The 21,195-nt window shown below is 34.2% G+C and overlaps 2 protein-coding genes across 2 annotated transcripts; one reads left to right on the top strand and one right to left on the bottom strand.

Moving 5' to 3' along the window:
• On the top strand, window positions 1-9,400 carry LOC142519056 (chalcone synthase-like). Its single transcript, XM_075621948.1, has 2 exons — window positions 1-253; window positions 8,337-9,400. The coding sequence occupies exons 1-2, from the start codon at window positions 76-78 to the stop codon at window positions 9,329-9,331; spliced, it is 1,173 nt and encodes a 390-aa protein (XP_075478063.1). The 5' UTR covers window positions 1-75; the 3' UTR covers window positions 9,332-9,400.
• Window positions 9,401-17,839: 8,439 nt separating this feature from the next.
• On the bottom strand, window positions 17,840-21,195 carry LOC142519192 (receptor kinase-like protein Xa21). The gene is given in 3 exon segments (XM_075622131.1): window positions 17,840-18,194; window positions 18,475-18,527; window positions 18,529-21,195. Coding segments are annotated over 3 exon segments (2,991 nt in total). The 5' UTR covers window positions 21,129-21,195; the 3' UTR covers window positions 17,840-17,856.

Genomic DNA, 21,195 nt, shown 5'->3' with positions numbered 1-21,195 from the left:
TCAACATTTGCACCTGACTATAACCATTAACCACCACTTCGTGACCAACTAATCTTGCTTTATCCCCGGTGGAACATGGTGACCGTGGAGGAGATTCGTCGCGCTCAACGGGCGGAGGGACCGGCCACAATCTTGTCGATCGGGACAGCGACTCCGCCAAACTGCGTCGACCAGAGCACGTATCCCGATTACTACTTCCGCATCACCGATAGCGAGCATAAGCAGGAGCTCAAGGAGAAATTTAAACGCATGTGTAAGAGTTTCTTGATCCGCTAGCTTCTTATAATTTTATTTGATACTAGCATAATTAATGGGTTTTCGACTTTTAATTTGTACCAAAATATTCTTGTCGATCTTACTACATGCAAATTTTTTTTTTTCGGTCTCTCATACGCGTGAGACAAAGGTAATATGGTCATTTGAAATTAATTTTCTCAATGGGATGGTATCACCCATTTGGGAAATGATCGTACAAAAAGAGGGCATAATCTTCATAATATACTATGGATTAAGGATGATATTTTTGGTCCCTATTCGATATTTAATAATTCTTGTTCATGATATTAAACCTCGTACTGAAAATATGTTCTTATAATGAATCGTCGGTTATATTTAACCTAGGTTGTTAATTTGTTTTTTACTTTTTTGTCGATAGAATCTAGGAAACATTTAAATATGTGGTGGGGGGCAAGCATTATCTAGAAAAGATCACAAGAAATTCTTGTCGGGTGTATAGGGGAATATAATTTAGTCATGTTGTCGAATCTTTGTTTTGCAATATGTCACATCTAAAGACAGATTTGGGATTGTATTTGTACTCAATAAATAATAGGTATTCCTTAATTTGGCTTCGATCCATCTACCTTCAAACACTGTCCGAGAAGAGGCAACAATGCGGCTCATGTGTTAGAGATCAGTGTTGATTATCAATATAAATGAATTCGTTTCGAGAAAAAAGAGAGAGGAGGGTAGGTGTAGGATTAGGGATTGAGCAGAAGTTTTGTTAAATCAAAATAATGGATGGAATCGATTGAAAATTCGGATATGATCATTACAAAAATTAAAAATTTCTTATTCAATTCCTTTTTGATTGTTTTATATAATAAAAAAATGAATGGACTAGATAAAATTATTTTTTAAAAATAAAATTATACTATTTTAAATTTTTTAGTACAATATTTTGTACCATAAAATTGGAAGAATATAAAGTTCGATAAGTCCCATATAAGTGAAAGATCACAAAGTTTTAATTGGAAATAACGACTTTCTATTGTTAAAAGAATTTAATTTTATTCTATTCAAATTTTAAATAAAATTATATCTTTTCTGAAAAATATTTGGTCAACTTGGTTGGCTCGGAAAAGAAAAAGTTTTATTTGGTTTTGTATAGTTTAGTTTGGTTAGCAAATAATCGCCACCATTAATAATTTGGCATTTCAGATTACGAGTATGTCTCTTGTGAGATGGTCTCACGAATATTTATCTGTGAAACGGGTCAACCCTACTTATATTCACAATAAAAATTAATAATCTTAGCATAAAATGTAATATTTTTTCATGGATGACCTAAATAAGAGATTCGACCCACGAAATTGATCCATAAGACCGTCTACAAGAGTTTTTTTTTTTTTTGACAAATCGTCTACAAGAGTTTTTATGTCGGAATATTGAGTAAGATCATAATATTATCTGAATAATTTTATAAAAAAATTAAAACTAAAATTAATTAGTTGTATAATACCTCTTTCTTTTCTTTTAAAGAAAAATCGCTGATTTGTTAATTGTTATATATTGAAAGTTATAGTTATATTTTTATTTAAAAAATAAATGACAATATAAAAAGGGTTTACTTTCTATTCCGTCAACTAATTAATATTAATTGCGTAAACTAGAATACATTTACTCACGCGGATAGTTATATTCTATCATGTAATATACTAAGCCAATATATATGTTGAAAAATATTATAATTGTTGAAAATATGAAAAATATTTGTATTGAAAATTATAATGTTGAATGTTGAAAATTAGGTAAAATTAGGTAAAATTAGGTGTTGAATATTGAAAATTAGTGTGTGATGATGTATGTAATGATGAAATTGTTTTTGGATTGTTTTTCAAAGAAATCCTATAAATAGGTCCCCATTTGTAAAGATTTTATACAATTGAGTAGAGAGAAAAATATTATAAAGTGTGTAGTTTGGTAAATTTTGAGAGTTTGAGATTTTTACTTTTTACCATAAATTTTTACTTTTTCACAACACGTTATCAGCACGAAGCTCTAAAAGTCCTCCATACTTTTCCAAGCTCCAAACAGAAGAAAAAGGTAACAAAAGTAATAATATTTATTTTACTGTTATTTATTTATTGTGTATATATTTAATATATAATATAATGTTATTATTAGAAATAATAAAAATAAATTTTTCAAAAACTTGTTATAAATCCTGGGAGGATGTTAAGACGACATCCCACAGTCCCGGTAAGGGATACGACAAGTATAAAAGCCTATAAGGTTTTTAAACAAAATAACTTATGAAACTTCATTATAATAATGTGATATGATATACATAATTATTTAAACATGACTAATATTATATACACCATATTATTACCATAAAATTATACAAATACATACATTTATTTTTTTGTACACCAACGGTCATAAACGGCTAGTTTTTGCCCTATAAATATGATCTCACAAACTCTTTCAATCACTCCAACTTTCTCATATTCTCTAAAAATTATTCTTCATCAAATTTTTCGAAGAAAAAAGAAGATGGCTTTCTCAAGGTTATTTTTAATTATTTTGGTTATCATACTCACGAGTCTTTTATTTATCGGAGAATATCCTACTCGTGTGTTTTCTTTATTTTTACAAATGCTTGTACTTGTTGTTTATCCATTACTTTGTATTACAATATTCATTAACTAATAAAATGCATCGTAATTTTTTAGTACCACCATGTCAAATTTGACAAAGCTCGAATTTGTTGCGCTTGACATCACGGGAAAAAATTATATGCCATGGACTCCCGATGTAAAAATGCATCTTGAGTCATTGGGTCTAAGCGAGACCATTAAAGAAAATGGTATATCTTCATCACAAGAAAAATCAAAAGCTATAATATTTTTGCGTCGACATCTCGATGAAGGTTTAAAATGTGAATATCTCATCGAAAAAGATCTCATGGCTCTGTGGAAAGGATTGAAAGAAAGATTTGAACATATAAGGGAAGTTATACTTTCGACCGCCCGTGATGAATGGAATATGTTAAGATTCCAAGATTTTAAGAAAGTCAGTGATTATAATTTAGCGATGTATCGAATAATCTCGCAGCTAAAATTTTGTGGACATGATGTTACAGAATCGGAAATGCTTGAAAAAATATTTTCCACGTTTCACGCATCAAATATAACTTTACAGCAACAATATAGAGTGCGTGGATTTGCGAAATATTCTGAACTCATCGCCTGTCTTCTTGTGGCGGAAAAGAACAATGAGCTATTAATGAGAAATCATCAGTCCCGACCCACTGGATCAACATCATTTCCAGAAGTAAATGCTGTGAGTAAAAATAAATTTAAACCTGGAAACCAAAATCAAATCCAGAGACAAGGTTTTGGTCGAGGTCGAGGTCGTGGTCGTGGTCGTGGACGTGGAATTGGTCGTGGTCGTGGTCGAGGCCGTGGTTCTGAAAACAATAGAGATAGTTATTTTTATAACTCATCTCAAAAGGGCGTCACGAACCATCCACAGAAAAGGCATCATGAGAACATGAGTGTTAATGAAAATCACTCGAAAAGATTTGAAAGTTCTTGTTTCAGATGCGGCACTCCAGAACATTGGTCTCGTATTTGTCGAGCCCCTGAGCACCTTTGCAAGCTCTATAAAGAATCGATAAAGGGGAAAGAAAAAGAGACCAACTTCACTGAACGAAGTGACCGTTTGAGTGATTCAACTCATTTTGATGCTGCTGATTTTATGAATGATTTCTCTGGAAATGATCAATATGTTGGTGGGATAGAAATGAACAATATTGATGCTACAGATTTTCTCAATGATTTCTCTGAAAATGAATAATATAATGGTAGAATATAAATGTACAATAATTTATTTTTAATGTATTCATATAATAATATTTTATTGTACAATTATGATAAGTGTTATATTTCCATATGTATTGTCAGTAATTTTATTTCATTGCATATTTTTTTTGAAGTTCAAAAATATAGAAAATGCTATGAGCAAAGCTGAAGTTTGCATACCCGATAGTGGTACAACGCACACTATCTTCCGAGATAAAAGATATTTCTTTGAATTAAAAGCAACAAAAACAACGGTGAATACAATATCAGGTCCTGTAGACTTGATTAAAGGATGTGGTAAAGCACAATTTTTGTTACCTAATGGTACAAAATTTTTGATCAATGATGCTTTTTATTCACCACAATCGAAAAGAAATTTGTTGAGTTTTAATGACATATATTCCCATGGTTATGATACTCAAACAATGAATGAAGAGAATGAGAAATATATGTGTCTTATCACATATAAATCAGGAAAGAAATATGTGATTGAAAAACTATCAATGCTCCCTACTGGATTGCATTATACACATATAAGTCCCATTGAATCAAACATGGTTAGTTGATAATTCTTCAATATTAAACAATTGGCATGATCGATTAGGACATCTTGGTTCAACAATGATGCGAAGAATTATAGAAAATACACATGGTCATCCGTTGAAAGACCAGAAGATCTTTCAGAATAATAAGTTTCAATGTAAAGCATGTTCTCTTGGAAAACTTATTATAAGACCATCACCAGCCAAAATCCAAATTAAATCACCAATGTTTCTTGAACGTATTCAGGGTGATATTTGTGGACCAATCCATCCACCATGTGGACCATTCAGATACTTTATGATATTGATTGATGCCTCCAGCAAATGGTCACATGTATGTTTATTGTCAACTCGAAATGTTGCATTTGCAAGATTACTTGCTCAAATAATAAAATTGAGGAATTAATTTCCCGATTATAAAATCAAGAAAATTAGACTTGATAATGCTGGTGAATTTACTTCCCAAACTTTCAATGATTATTGTATGTCTATGGGAATCATTGTTGAGCATCCTGTTGCTCATGTACATACACAGAATGGATTGGCTGAATCATTGATTAAACGTCTGCAAATGATTACTAGACCAATGATTATGAAAACAAAGCTCCCTATTTCTATATGGGGACATGCAATTTTACACGCTGCTTCATTAATTCGCATCAGACCAAGTGCATATCATAAATACTCCCCATTGCAGCTTGCATTTGGTAAAGAACCAGACATATCTTATCTGAGAATTTTTGGATGTATGGTGTATGTGCCTATTGTACCACCGCAACAAAAGAAAATGTGACCTCAAAGAAAGGTTGGAATTTATATCGGTTATGATAGTCCATCAATCATTCGATATCTTGAACCTCAGACAGGCGACGTGTTCACAGCACGTTTTGCTGATTGTCATTTTAATGAGGAAATCTTCTCAATGTTAGGGGAAGAACAGAAATATACCGAAAAAAAAATTACATGGTATGTATCATCATTGTTATATATGGATCCAAGAACAAAACAATGTGAAAAAGATGTACATCAAATTGTGCACTTGCAAAGAATAGCAAATCAAATACCAGATGCATTTGCAGACACAAAAGGGGTAACTAAATCATATATACATGCTGCAAATGCCTCAGTTCGAATTGAAATTCCGAAGAAACAAATTGAAGATACTCATGATGTCATTAAACGCCTGAAGCGTGGAAGTCCAGTCGGTTCCAAGGATAAAAATCCTCGAAAAAGAAAATTCATAGAGAAACACGATGATCACAAAATAAAGAATGATGTTCCTGAAGAAACACATGATGATCACAAAATAGAGAATGGTGTTCCTGAAGAAACACATGATGATGAAAATGTTCTATCAGAACCACATACTGACGAGAATCATGAAATCTCTATCAATTATATTAATACTGGAAAAATATGGAACCGAAAAGATATAGAAAAAATAGATGATATATTTTCTTATAATGTAGCAATCGACATCATAAATAATAATGAAGATCACGAACCAAAATCTTTTGGTGAATGTAAAAATCGGCATGATTGGATAAAATGGAAAGAAGCCATCCAGGTTGAATTTGATTCGCTAAATAAACGTAATGTTTTTGGACCTATAGTCCTTACACCTGAAGGTGTAAAACCTGTTGGATACAAATGAGTTTTTATTCGAAAACGAAATGAGAAAAATGAAATAGTAAGATATAAAGCTCGACTTGTTGCGCAAGGTTTTTCTCGAAGGCCTGGAATTGATTATGAAAAAACGTATTCTCCCGTGATGGATGCAATTACGTTTCGGTATTTGATTAGCTTGGCGGTATCTGAAAATTTAGAAATGCGTCTTATGGATGTTGTTACAGCTTACTTATATGAATCACTTGATAGTAATATATATATATGAAAATCTCTGTAGGATTTAAGATGCCTGAAGCACAAAGTTCAAAACCCAAAGAATGTTATTCTGTGAAATTACAAAGATCATTATATGGGTTAAAGCAATCCGGTCGAATGTAGTATAATAGACTAAGTGATCACTTGATGAAAAAGGGATATGTAAATAATTCAATTTGCCCTTGTGTTTTCATTAAGAAAACAACATCCGGATGCGTAATTATTGCTGTATATGTTGATGATTTAAACATCATTGGAACGAATAAGGAAATTCAAGAAGTTGTGTCATACTTGAAGGAAGAATTTGAAATGAAGGATCTTGGAAAAAACCAAGTATTGTCTGGGTTTACAAATTGAACAAAAAGAATGTGGAATATTTGTTCACCAGACAAATTATACAGAAAAAATCCTTAAACGTTTTAATATGGATAAATCAAATCCTTTAAGTACTCCAATGGTTGTTAGATCATTAAACATAGAAAAGGATCCATTCCGTCCATGTGAAGATGATGAAGATATTCTTGGTCCAGAAGTACCATATCTAAGTGCTATCGGTGCCCTTATGTATCTTACAAATTGTACAAGGCATGATATATCTTTTGACGTAAATTTGTTGGCAAGATTTAGCACATATCCAACAAAGAGACACTGGAACGGAATTAAATATATATTCCGTTATCTACGAGGAACGACAGACTTGGGACTTTTGTATTCAAAAGATGCTAATCCAAGTATAATTGGTTATGCCGATGCTGGATACTTATCTGATCCACACAAGCCACGTCCCCAACCGGATATGTATTTACTCGTGGAGGCACTGCAATTTCTTGGCGTTCACAAAAACAAACGCTTGTAACAACTTCATCAAATCATGCCGAGATTATTGCACTACATGAAGCAAGCCGTGAATGTGTGTGGTTAAAATCAATGAGCCAACATATCCAAATCTCATGTGGATTATCATTCGACGAGAAGCCTGTGATACTATATGAAGATAATGCTGCATGTGTAGCTCAAATGAAAGAAGGATACATAAAAAGCGATAGAACTAAACATATTCCTCCTAAGTTCTTCGCATTCACCAAGGAGCTTGAGAAGAATAAATGTATTGATATTCGTCACATTCAATCAAGTGAAAACTCATCAGATCTCTTCACAAAGGCACTTCCTACGACAATATTCAGAAAGCACATATATAATATTGGGATGCGCAATCTACGAAATTTGTGAAGAATTGTTCATGTCAACATGAGGGAGAGTTTACGTGACTGCACTCTTTTTCCCTTACTATGGTTTTTATCCCAATGGGTTTTTCCTAGTAAGGTTTTTAACGAGGCAGTACAAAATCACGTAATGAAGACATCATCGTATCATGATCATTATCACAAGGGGGAGTGTTGAAAATATGAAAAATATTTGTGTTGAAAATTATAATGTTGAATGTTGAAAATTAGGTAAAATTAGGTGTTGAATATTGAAAATTAGTGTGTGATGATGTATGTAATGATGAAATTGTTTTTGGATTGTTTTCCAAAGAAATCCTATAAATAGGTCTCCATTTGTAAAGATTTGATACAATTGAGTAGAGAGAAAAATATTATAAAGTGTGTAATTTGGTAAATTTTGAGAGTTTGAGATTTTTACTTTTTACCATAAATTTTTACTTTTTCACGGCAATATTTTTCTTACTCGATTACTGTCCGTGTAATTAATAAGTGGAAACAAAAAGGAATTATGCTTTTGAATGTAAAATTTTTGTAGATGTTTAAGTTTTGGTCGGAGATCAATGTTTCGATCTTCACGATTTCCCTGTCTTATGTAGGCGAGAAGTCGATGATAAGGAAGCGTTACATGTATTTGACAGAAGAAATCTTGAGAGAGAGCCCTAACATCTGCGCATACATGGCGCCATCACTCGACGCTAGGCAAGATATTGTGGTGGTGGAGGTGCCCAAACTTGGAAAAGAAGCTGCCCAGAAGGCGATCAAAGAGTGGGGGCAGCCAAAGTCTAAGATCACTCACGTGATATTTTGTACCACCAGCGGAGTCGACATGCCCGGAGCCGATTACCAGCTCACGAAGCTACTCGGCCTTCGCTCCTCCGTTAAACGCTTCATGATGTATCAACAGGGCTGTTTCGCTGGCGGCACGGTGCTTCGAATGGCTAAGGACCTGGCGGAGAATAATGCCGGTGCACGAGTTCTGGTCGTGTGCTCGGAGATCACGGCGGTGACCTTCAGAGGGCCGAGCGAGACTCATTTGGATAGTTTGGTGGGACAGGCATTGTTTGGTGATGGTGCTGCGGCGGTGATTGTGGGGTCAGACCCGGTAGTCGGGGTAGAGCGGCCATTGTTCCAACTTGTGTCCGCCGCACAGACCATATTACCCGATAGTCATGGTGCGATTGATGGGCATTTGCGTGAAGTGGGATTGACATTCCATCTTTTGAAAGATGTTCCATCTCTGATTTCTGAAAATATCGAGAAAAGCTTGAGAGAAGCATTCGATCCCTTAGGTATTTCGGATTGGAACTCGATTTTTTGGATCGCGCATCCGGGAGGGCCAGCGATCCTCGATCAGGTCGAGACGAAGTTAGCCCTGAAGCCCGAGAAGCTACGGTCGACAAGGAACGTGTTAAGTGAGTACGGGAACATGTCTAGTGCATGTGTGTTGTTTATATTGGACGAGATGAGGAAGGCCTCGAAGAAGGAATGGCTGAGCTCGACAGGCGAGGGGTTCGACTGGGGGGTGCTATTCGGATTCGGACCGGGTCTCACAGTCGAAACGGTGGTTTTGCACAGTGTTCCAATCAATTGATGCGTGGAGGGCCAATTTGTTCTATTTACCTTCAATATTTATGTCTTTAATTTATGGGGTGTGATTCATTATATGTGCATTTTAAGTTGCTTGTAACTTCATATATTCAAATATCGCGTATGAAAATATTGAGGGAAGTTTGTGCGTGTTGTGTACATCAAATTATAAGTCCAATATTTAATGACCAACCTTTCTTATAAGCATAGGTGAATTAATGCTGATTTCAAGTTTTTTAGATATTATTGGGCAAAAAGTGAAATATGATAGATAAATTACATCGGTTGGACTACGATATTGAGAATTGTTTATATAGATTTGAAAAATCATTAATTTTTATCTACCTTTTGAGATTGAGTTAGGTCAATCAAGTCTCAGAGAGAATGTGCTACAACGAGACAATACATTGTACATGATCAGCAACAAAAGCTCTTGCAATTCTTAATGGGCTTAAATGAAAGTTATGCCCGTTTTTGAAGTCAAATTTTAATGACGAGCTCTCTGTAGTCTGTGCTATGTAAATCAAGCCTTTTCGATTATATCTCAAGTTGAATAGGTCCTTTCTAAGTCTGAAATAATAATAATAATAAAAAAGATGTCTTGACATGTGACAATTGTCGAATGAATGGTCACACCAGAGAATTTTGTTTTAATTAGCTTGTTGGATATCCCCTTGGCCATAGGCAGTAAAAGCTAATAATGGTAAGAAGAGATAGAATGGAAATGCTTACAAGGATAATCCTCGAAATCAGAAGCCATATGCAAAACTTGACCGATGTGCTTACAAGGTTCAATTTCTAGTTGAGCTCGTAGTCAACATAGCAGGTATATCTAAATCGAATTTTTTTTTCCTCGTTGGATAATTGGCAGTGATGCAAATGAACACATGGTTGGTTATTTATTCTATTACGAAACTCTAGATATGTTGTAACATTCCCTAGGACTAAGAGATTGCCAAATGGTAGTAAGACCCATGTGAGTAAGATATGGTCTATTTTGCTTACTTATTCCATCACTCTTGAGCATATGTTGCATATGTCAGATTTCCACTTCAATCTACTTTCAACATCCAAATTTACAAAGGATAATGGTTATTTTATTACACTTTATCCCTAATTTTGCTTATTTTAGGAACTCGATGCTAGGATATTAATGGGGATTGGTAAAGAATTCAACAGACTTTATCACCTTGACACAAGATTCTTCTCAAGTTTGAATTCTAGCCTAGTATCTTCTATTTCATTTCTTGATTCTCTTTGTAATAGTTTTGTTCGTAAAAACAATTATTTGATTAAAGATTCTGATGATAATATTGTTTGGCTTAAGTGTTTATGGCATATGTCTATATCTAAAATGCAATTGCTTCCTTTTCATACATAAATCCGTAAGTTTCCATCATTTTTCTATTTTTACAATGTCTAAGCGATCAAGACTTCAATTTCCTTCGATTAGCTTATCTAAATCTTCTTGTTGTTTTGCACTTGTTCATGTCGATATACGAGGTCATTTCCACACCCCCACACATAATGGTGAGAAGTGGATGATTTTTCTAAAAAGACCGTAGGTCTATATCGACAATGCACTCTAAATTTGATGTATTGGAGCTTATAAATAAAATTCCAACTTATCCAAACTGCTCAAGCAAGTGCTTGTGTGTTCATGGGTTATTCTTGCACTCAAAATGGGCATAGGTAATGAATCTTGACACTCCAAATTTTTTTATCTCGAGAGATTTTGTTTTCCATGAAAATATCTTTCCCTTTGACACTCTCATTCATTCTTTGCCAATATTTCCTTCAAATGGTGTTTCTCACCCTTACTCAACTCAATCAGATATTATTGGGGATATTTCCCCTACACATTTCAATCCTTTTATTAATCCAGCCCAACCTGATATCCCTCATGTTCCACCTGTTTCTCAGCCCCCAAAAAAATCACTGTGTATTCCCTGCCACTTGTTTGAACCAAGAATTATTCTTGTCCTTCACTGTCTCACAGAATCAGCCACCAACTCCAGCATATACTTACGTTGATTGAAATAAATATTTGCCTTGGACCGAGCCAATTCAATACTAAGGAAGTAACGCAAGGGTCCAAGGTATTTAATATGAATTTGGGAACGCAAGGAAACTTTTAAATCATATATAGCTTTCTCATTGCTCCCCGTGACTATATTATCATCCACGTATACCAATAACAACGTGATATAATCATTTTAGAGTTTGTCTCGTGCGCAAAGGTTACACACAACAAGAAGGGATAAATTATCATGGCACTTTTTTCCCTACGGCTAAGATTGTCACTGTAAGATGTTTGTTGCATATTGTAGCTGCAAAAAAGTGGCCTCTCTACCAAATGGTGTGACCAATACTTTCCTCCGTGGTGATTTGGACGAAGAGGTGTATATGAAAATTCCACAGCAATGAACGATCTCTTATCTCCGCAAAATTCCATTGCATTTTAATATCAGAGATATGTTCTGATCCTGGTCTAGACACACCGTTATGTGTTGGACTGTCCTATAAGCCACCCGATATGTCTTGTAAACTTTACGCTACAATTGTTTATTCTTGGACGTGATGAGGTGTGTTAGGTATCGGTTGGATTGAATCATTGAGTTATATGTATGGACTTGAGTAATCCTCTCCTGATTGAGCTAGTTTTTGAGATTGAGTTAGATTCAAATCTCAATCTCAACAAAATCCTTCAGATTAAGGCCCTCCACTGCTGCCCCGAGCCTTGTAAAGAGGAGAAAAATTAAAGTGATCGAACGGCCTCTTAGATGAGAGGTTCATTTTATCCTAGGGGAATGAACCCCAGAGGACTCGAGCTTTTTTGTTGTATTGTATTGAAAGAGGAATAGATAAAAAGTAAAACTACATTTGTCTTTCAAGATTTCATTTTTTTAAATGTCACCCTAAGATGAAATCACTCCTTAAAACCCACAAATAAAGAAAAGAAATGCACAAAAAATAAAAAAAAAATTTACCTTGAAATTTTAAACTACTATTCAAATATATAAAAACAAAAAAAATACAAAAATCTAATGCACGCAAGAAAAATCAAAGACATACGATACACAGCACAAACTCTCTTGCACTAGTTCTTGTCGTATACGAAACATAGAAACATGATTATAAGATAATTTTATTTTGTTATTTTATAAAATTATTTTCTAATAAAGTAGCTAGTAAATAATTTTAGAATCCAATAGTAGATAGTTGTGAATGTATAATAATTAAAAGCATTTCAACTTTAGGCATGTTGCTGAATCATAACTAACAATGAGAGTAATTGTGAATCCCACTTAATTAGTCACATCCGTCTCACACAGTAGATGTCGCCATAAAAGGAACTCTCTCACTTGAAAATACAACGCATTCCCATCATTAATTTTTCGAAGAGCAAATATGATGCCCAATGTTTTAAAAATTAAACTCACATACAACCAAAATCAAACACTCCCAGCATGGATGATACGTACATTTCGAAAACAAATTATGCACATATTTCGGACGATGCAATCTCTAGTTGTTGGTCCGATTCATGAACATAAACTTTATCTCAATCTTCAATCATATATTTGTCTTTTATCTTGCATAATTGAAAAACAACATCAGTCGTGTCATATCTTGAACACCTGCACATATTAGCTTTTACATAAATATCCTAATTTTTTCCATTCAATTTTTTTCCTGAATCAAGGCAGAACAAAAATGGTATATAAATTCATTCGTGGAGTTGTACTTATAAAACTAAAATTAATTTTTTTTATATAAAAACAAAACTTTATATAATCTACCCTGTGGTATACTATATTTTGATTTTTAATTACCAAAAAAAAAGGGAAAATAAAGTGAGACATGTATATATGTTTGTCGATCAATTATATTATGCATGCATTACAGCATGTTAATCGGTTTAGTCGATATTCCCAAAATATTCTAATTAATTGAGCATTTTGGTAATTGGCAAATTAAATCACTTATGTAAAAAATACCGAAACTTCATATCTCTCACATTTTATAGGAAAAATTGCAATATTAGTTACGATTTTACTCATTTATGATTTACATTATCAGATTTTACTCATTTATGATTTACATTATCATATTTTACTCTTTATCTGATTTGTAATTTTAGTTATTTTTTTGACATGACGTTGATGTGAGAACCCGAATTTCCAGCATTTCCAGCATTTCAGTAGCAATGCAAAATTTCCAGCAGAAGATAATATTTCAGAAGCTGGTACTTTTTCAGCAGATTAGAATCCAGCAGCAGACAACAGATAAAAATCCAGCAGCAGAAGATTAGAATCCAGCAGACATTTACTGGTTCAGCATATGACTTGTAACTGAAGCATTTAACATGGAGTAAAGGCTGTTAATGGCAGATTATAGCCATTAATTGAGAGGCTGACAGTCAGAATTGTTGCTTATAAATAGCACCCTCAAGCTCTGAAATTGTTGTTACCAAAATCTTGAGTTATCACTTGAAATTAGAGCTAAGAGAGTGCATTTTTCGAAGCTGTAAAATCCAGTAGCGAGGTAAGCAGATTTCCAGACTTCAACCGAAATTCTTTAAGCAAATTACGGTAAGTTGGCTTATAGATAAATATCTTGAAATCCGTTTGATAATTCTGTTTTAAAGTTCAGTTCTGTATGTTTGATTTCTGATATATGATCTTGAAGCACTGAAACTCCCTAGTGAACTAATGGTAGGAATATATATTCTGAACATTTCTGAATTCTGATTCTGATTCTGGCCTCACCCCTTAGAGGAGAGAACATATAGGGGACTGATATCAGTTTAGCCATGAAATTCACTAACGTGCTCAGTGCTTACTAATTCTGATTTCTGTTCCGAAACCTGTGATTTCTGAATTCTGATTTCTGATTTCTGTTCTGAAAATAAGAGTTTTATGCATATTACTGTTTTACTGTCCTGTTGAAAATGATTTCGAAAACTGAGAGTTATTCCCGCCCCTGCTTACTGAGTGACAACCATATCACTCACCCACCAAACCCATCTCAGATAAGAACGCTGAAGAAAAGATAGAAGAAGAAGAGCAGATTCAATTTTGGGGCTGGTGATGAAGATCGTTGTTTTCAGTTCTGATTTATATTTTATATCCGCTGCATCTGTTCAGACATTGTATTTCTGGTTTTACATTTCCGCTGTAAAACATTATTAATTGAGTTGTATCAGACATTGAATATTCAGTATTATGAATAAAAGACTGGTTTCTGAATTCTGTACTTTTGAGGCTTGTTGTTTTCGAATGTGAATTTGAGAGCAACGCCGGTGTCAACCAACCCCCGTTCCGGGGCGTGACAGTTGATCTCACACTTGTGTGGGGCCTTCGTTGTTCCAACACGGCTCCCACATCAACAATTCCAATGAAAAATGACTAAATTTATCAAAAATTAAAAGATACACGGTTAGAATCATAAAGATAACAAATATATAAGAACAAAATTACAGTTTCTTTATTTTATCCGAATAAATTTTTTTTCCTCTAAATAATTTGATTCGTATAATTTTATATGATGATGATATACGATAAAATATTTTCAAGAATCACAAATCCAACGTTTTAACAATGTATGGAAAAATTGAAGTTGCTAGAACACAAGACTTTGGCTGAATCTGTCTTCTTCTCCTTTTGCAATAAAAAAAGTATCCCATAATCCGATGACTCTTCTCCGCTCACTATTCAGTAATAAAAGTCCTGTCACATAGATAGTCTAATTTTTCCAGTCATTTTTTTTAATTAAACACATATTAAAAAGAAATACCTAAAATTCATTTTTAATATTTTTTTTCTTCAAAGTTTACCTAATAAACAATGAAAGATAGTGGATATGAATTCCATCGTCGTAAAACAATTTGAAGTTTTTCTTATAAAGTACAAAATATTAATATAATTTACCATTTCTTTTATTATTTTTGTTCGACCACATTTTTAAAGTTGAACATATTTATTTTTAACAATTTCAATATATTAATTGTACCACGGTAATCAAAAGTTTATTTCCGATCCTTCCTAGTAATAGCACTAAATAGACATTTTTCTCTGAATAATCTGATTAATAATTTCATATCATTTATTATTCAATAATACATTTAATAAAATAATCTGAACTTTCTATATTATTTCATAGTCTGGGAGCTCTAATATATTTGTAAATTACTGTTTGGTCCAATAATTGTTCATGTTGAGAAAACAATCGAAACATCATACTTGAGCTATTCTACAACTTAAAAGAATAGAATAGTGTCATTATCATCAACTATATTTTTTGGTAAAGCACTAAGTACTTGATTCAGTGAACGATATCACCAACTATTTTTTTTTTTAGTAAAACGATAAATGTTCGGTTCAATTGAAGTGAAACCAGCAAGAAAGTAGTAAAACAACTATCAACTTCTTATTCATTTGTGGAACGGAATCAAATTGTCCATCAATCAATTACGTCAACCTTCATCCAGCCATTCATTTTTTGTTCCGGTTTGAGTAGACTTTGAGTCCTAAGTCTTCCTTCACGGGGTCTTTTGCTCTAATAATACTTCAAAATTATTGTAGGGATTCCATCAATAATTAGCTTCAATTAATACGTAAAAAAGAATATTAATTGACGACTTCACGAATTTGGTATATTTTTAAAAGTTATACAAATAAAGTATCCTTAAATATTCAATTCCTTTAAACTAAATAATTAATTTCCATATCAATTAATTGGGTTTAAGATATTTTAACAAGAAACAGCGAAAATTCTGCAATTACAATTTTATTTTTTTTTTTAGCTTTGCAGCCCCAATCTTTATCCATTTTCATCATCACTTTGATGTCCCTTAAATTGTTCACAATTGGTGCCGGCACCATTGCTTCCAAAAGAAGACTTTGACTCCTACCCGGTGGTCACCAGTGTGCTATCCATCTTAGAAATGAGAATCCTTAAGATATTGTCTTAATATCAGTGCCCCAACTTCGATTACCTTAAATGATAGGTTAGCCTTGAAGTCTCTGTCTGTCGAGGACGCTTCAATTTATTGTAGGGACTGCATTAATCAATTGGCCCTTCCTAAAATGTAAAACTGATCATATCGAAGAACAACAAACCGATGATGGGCCAAAAGCCTGTGTAGACTAGATGATTATTGGGTTATGTAATTTTATTTTGTTTCTACTAGTCTCAAGTCAATCCATGTCTAGCACACTACATGAGGAGATCCAAAAATTGAGAGAGAATTTAACAACAACAAATGCACGATATGATGTACTAGAGATGTAGTTTCAGCAGCCCAAGAAAGAGAACTAGTCGTTGAGGTCTCAAATATTCTCTTTAGAAGAGCAAGTCTGCTTTTTTTTTTTTTTTTGGTAGTGACATCTCCTACCAAGCTCATGATCAGATCATATGAAAAGATCTCAAATGTACAAGTTGGACGACTTTTTTTCACACACATTAAGAATATTAATGAAAAAATAAATTTCAAGAACATATTTTTTTTTATTTTATTCTTATTTAATTTATTTTAAATTGGTTGCGCAACATTTAAAAAAGGTTATTAGTCAAAATTAGAAGAAATACAGCTAAACTTAGGAACTTAGTATAGAATCAGGACAACAAAAAAAGAAATACAATTGATGTAATTCGGAAGGATGTAATAAAACATTAAAACAATAAGATATGCACTCAAACATTAATCTGAATGATACACATATTAGTATTATGCTAACTTCAAAGTTCTCTGCATTTTAACTTGAATGAAAAATTTGTTTCACTTGGTATGCCATATCTTATCTGTTTGATTCATTTGTAGATGTGGGTACATGAGGGTGGGGATATGGTCTAATATCTGTGGTGTTTTCTTTTGTTTGATAATGATGCTAGGCTTGACGAAATCCTGAATTCATCGAGCCTTAGTGTGGTTCACACTTCACACTCAATAAATTTCAGAGTTTGGGGAGGAAAAGGAGAACTATTAGTTGCATTCATGTCCACAGTCCATACTTGGACAACTATTTGCTTGCTCTAGTACTCTGCTAGCTATGGTGTACCAGTAAGGATACGACATGATACGAATTTGAGATGCGACAATTTTCATAAAACCAGGATACAACCAGAAGGATATATACGTGTTTGCATGCATGCATATATCCAATAGTAGATAGTTGTGAATGTATAATAATTAAAAGCATTTCAACTTTAAGCCTGTTGCCTAATCATAACTAACAATGAAAGTAATTGTGAATCCCACTTAATTAGTCATATCTGTCTCACACAGTAGATGTCGCTATAAAAGGAACTCTCTCACTTGCAAATACAACGCATTTCATCATTAATTATTTGAAGAGAAAATATGATGCCCCAATGTTTTAAGAATTAAACTCACATATATTATATACAACCAAAATCAAACACTCCCAAGATGGATGATACGTACATTTCGAAAACAAATTATGCACATACTTCGGACGCTGCAAACTCTATTTGTTGGTCCGATTAATGAACATAAACTTGATCTCAATCTTCAATCATATATTTGTCTCTTATCTTGCATAATTGAAAACCAACATCAGTCATCTGCATTCTCTCTGTCGGTGTTTTTCTTGAACATGCCACTCCAATGCTTAGTATAGAAGCCACACACTCCTCCATCTTACTGCTCATGTCTTCTAGAATGAGGGGATCAATGATTTCCGTAACACGATTCGGCAAGGCACCATTGACGAAATTGTGGAGATTTAAGTTCTCGTCGAATGCTTGACTCGTTGGTCTTTTACCCGTGAACATCTCCAAGAGAAGAATCCCAAAACTATACACATCGCCTTTAACTGAGACCGAGTTACTTGTGCCATATTCTGAGCATTGGTTCAAAGGCATGCATAAAAAAATAAAAGGTATATTTTGCTCACATTAAGTTAATTACAGTATACTACTGAGAAAAAAATTACATTTTTTGTCAGTAATTTGTACATTTTCAATTTTGATAATTGATATAACCTTGTCGAATACAAGAATGTGAATGTTTTTTCAGAATTTATCAGTGAATTCATGAACTGGGTATTAATGATGTTAATATATACATAGTTAATGTGTTAGATTAGATATGAGTTTATTTGGAGATAATAGAATACATACCTGGAGGAACATAGCCTATTGTACCTTTGATCCCAATTGTACTGCTGCTAGAGCAGTGCTTCAAGGATGTTTGAAACTACCTTAGACAATCCGAAATCACCCACATGTGCAGTCATATCATCATCCAAAAGAATGTTACTTGGCTTCAAATCGCCATGAACAATTGGTGAATTAGTGCCCATATGTAGGTACTCAAGTGCATGAGCAATATCAATGGCGATTTTGATCCTTTGCAACATCGTAAGGCTCCGAAATTCCGAGTCATGTTCTTCTTCTTGCCCTCTATTGTGGTACAACAAATCTTCCAAACTCCCATTAGACATGAATTCATAAACCAAAGCTTTAAATTCATTTCTTTGGAAGTCTGTACTTTCACAAACACTGAATAATTTCAGGAGGTTCCTGTGTCTTATTCCTTTTAGTGCAATGCACTCTGCTACGAAGCTCTTCGAGGCACCTTTGACAAAAAGATTAAGCACTTTGACGGCCACCATTGTCTTTCCATCCTCAAGAATCCCTTTGTAGACAGATCCAAATCTTCCAGAGCCGATCAAGCTACCTTCCGAGAATCCATTAGTGGCTCTTAACAGATCTCCATAGGATAACCTCATGAATTGAGCGCCATCAAATGACCCCGTGGAAAGCTGTTTTTTCATCAAATGTTTTTGGCTATAAATGATAACACATAGTGTAATGCATAATCCTCCGACAACCAGTATTGGAATCATGATTTTAAGTAATGCTTTCTTAGAGGACTTTGAAGAAGAGCAAGGGGGGAGCTTCAAATCAAGAATTCCTCCACATAATCTGGCATTCCCTTCGATCGAGAATTTTGTTTTATTTCTAAATAATCCTTCTATTGGCACTTCACCTTCGAGGTTATTGAATGACAAGTCCAATTTTTCAAGATTCAAATGACTGAGAAAAATAGGGATTTTACCAGAAAAATTATTTCTTGAAAGATCCAATTCTTGTAATCCCTTCAGAGCACTTAGTGATGGTGGTATCTCTCCTTGAAGATAATTACCACCTAGATAAAGCATTCCTAAGCTAGTGCAACCACTTAGAGAGCTTGGAACAAGACCTGATAATCTATTATTCGACAAGTCTAAGAATGAAATGTGCGTTAAAGCGCCAACTTCGATTGGAATTGAACCCGTGAAGACATTGTATGATAAACGCAAGTAAATAGAAAGAGAGGGAAGACTCATAATTTGTGGAGGAATGGAGCCATCAAGAGTATTATTTCCAATATCTAAGAGTAACAAGTTGGTGCAATTACCAAGGCTATGAGGTATTCTTCCAGACAATCTGTTTTCATCCAAATACAAGTAATTTAACGAAGTCAAGTTTCCCAAGGAATGTGGCATCTCATCTATCAGTCTGTTTCCACTCAAGTCAAGATTTTGCAGATCTGAAAGTTTTCCAATGCTAAATGGAATACGACCCTCAAGATTGTTGCCATTAAGGAGAAGCCCAGTAAGACCGACGAGGTTCCCAATACCAAAAGGAATTTTGCCATGTATCTGAGTGTCAGAAATATCTATGGCATTTATTTGACTAGAAAGATTATACATCGAGTCTGGCAATGAACCCCTCAATATGTTACTACCAACTCCGAGATGCATCAGATTTGTGCAATTTGAGAATGATGAAATAAAACTTATATCATCTTGAATAAGATTTTTTGCAGCGAAAAAGTGCTCAAGATTTGAAAGCCTTCCAAGTTCTTTTGGCATTGGCCCCGTAAAACTATTGACGGCAGCCGATATTGTGTCAAGGGAGGTTGCATTTGAGAGTGAGACCGGAAGTTCTCCAGTAAATTGATTGTCTGCCAAATAAATGCCTTGTAACTTAGGAAGTGTGAGGCCTATGTTATTAGGTATGGCCCCTTGAAGTTTATTATCAGAGACGTCGAAACGAAGGAGAGTAGATATATTGAAGAGATCAGGAGGGATTTCACCTGTTAAACTATTGTTGTATAATATAAGAAATTTTAGGTGCTGAAGTTGTGCGAATGACTCCGGAATTTCTCCTCTCAAGTTACACTTTGCCAAATGAAGTTGTGTGAGAGATGTTAGATTTCCTAAGGATGGAGGGATAGTCCCAGAAATATTGTTTTTTCCTAAACCAAGATCTTGGAGTTTGCGAAGAGAATCGAGCTCAACAGGGATAAGTCCCGATAACCTATTGTCAATCATGTTAAGATACCAAAGATTTGGACATTGCGATATATTTCTCGGTATTTCCCCAACAAAAGAATTATTGCTAAATTCTACATACTCTAGACGCCTTAAAAACCCCATCTCTTGGGGAATTTGGCCATGAAAGCTATTCGTTTGGAGATTAATGACTCTAAGAAAAGAGAGATTACCTATATGAGGTGAAAGGCTTCCCTCCAAGCCTTGAGACCTTAGCATAATCCCCACAACTCTATCAGGGTGCTTGGCGCCACATCTGATGCCATTCCAGGTGCAGTAATGCTGTGTTTGATTCCAGGAGTTCAGAGCCCCAAGCGGATCAAGTATGGCGTCTTTAAATGCCAGCAGTGCGAGTACATCGGTTTCATTACTTGAGCATGCCGATGGAATCATTGCAGCACAACAAAACCACCCAAAAATAATGCAAACAACTTCACTTGTATGCTTTGCCATAGTTTTACACCACGCAATTATATCAACCACAGGGCTTTGTGATGCACTTGATATATATGTTAGCCAT

This window comes from Primulina tabacum, chromosome 11 (genome assembly GCF_025594145.1).
Source record: "Primulina tabacum isolate GXHZ01 chromosome 11, ASM2559414v2, whole genome shotgun sequence".
Taxonomy (NCBI): domain Eukaryota; kingdom Viridiplantae; phylum Streptophyta; class Magnoliopsida; order Lamiales; family Gesneriaceae; genus Primulina; species Primulina tabacum.
This window is presented reverse-complemented; position numbering and strand designations above follow the sequence as displayed.

Coding starts and splice junctions, on each gene's coding strand:
- LOC142519056 (XM_075621948.1), top strand. CDS start 76: ATGGTGACCGTGGAGGAGATTCGTCGCGCTCAACGGGCGGAGGGACCG. Junction 254..8,336: donor GGAGAAATTTAAACGCATGT/GTAAGAGTTTCT, acceptor TGTCTTATGTAG/GCGAGAAGTCGATGATAAGG.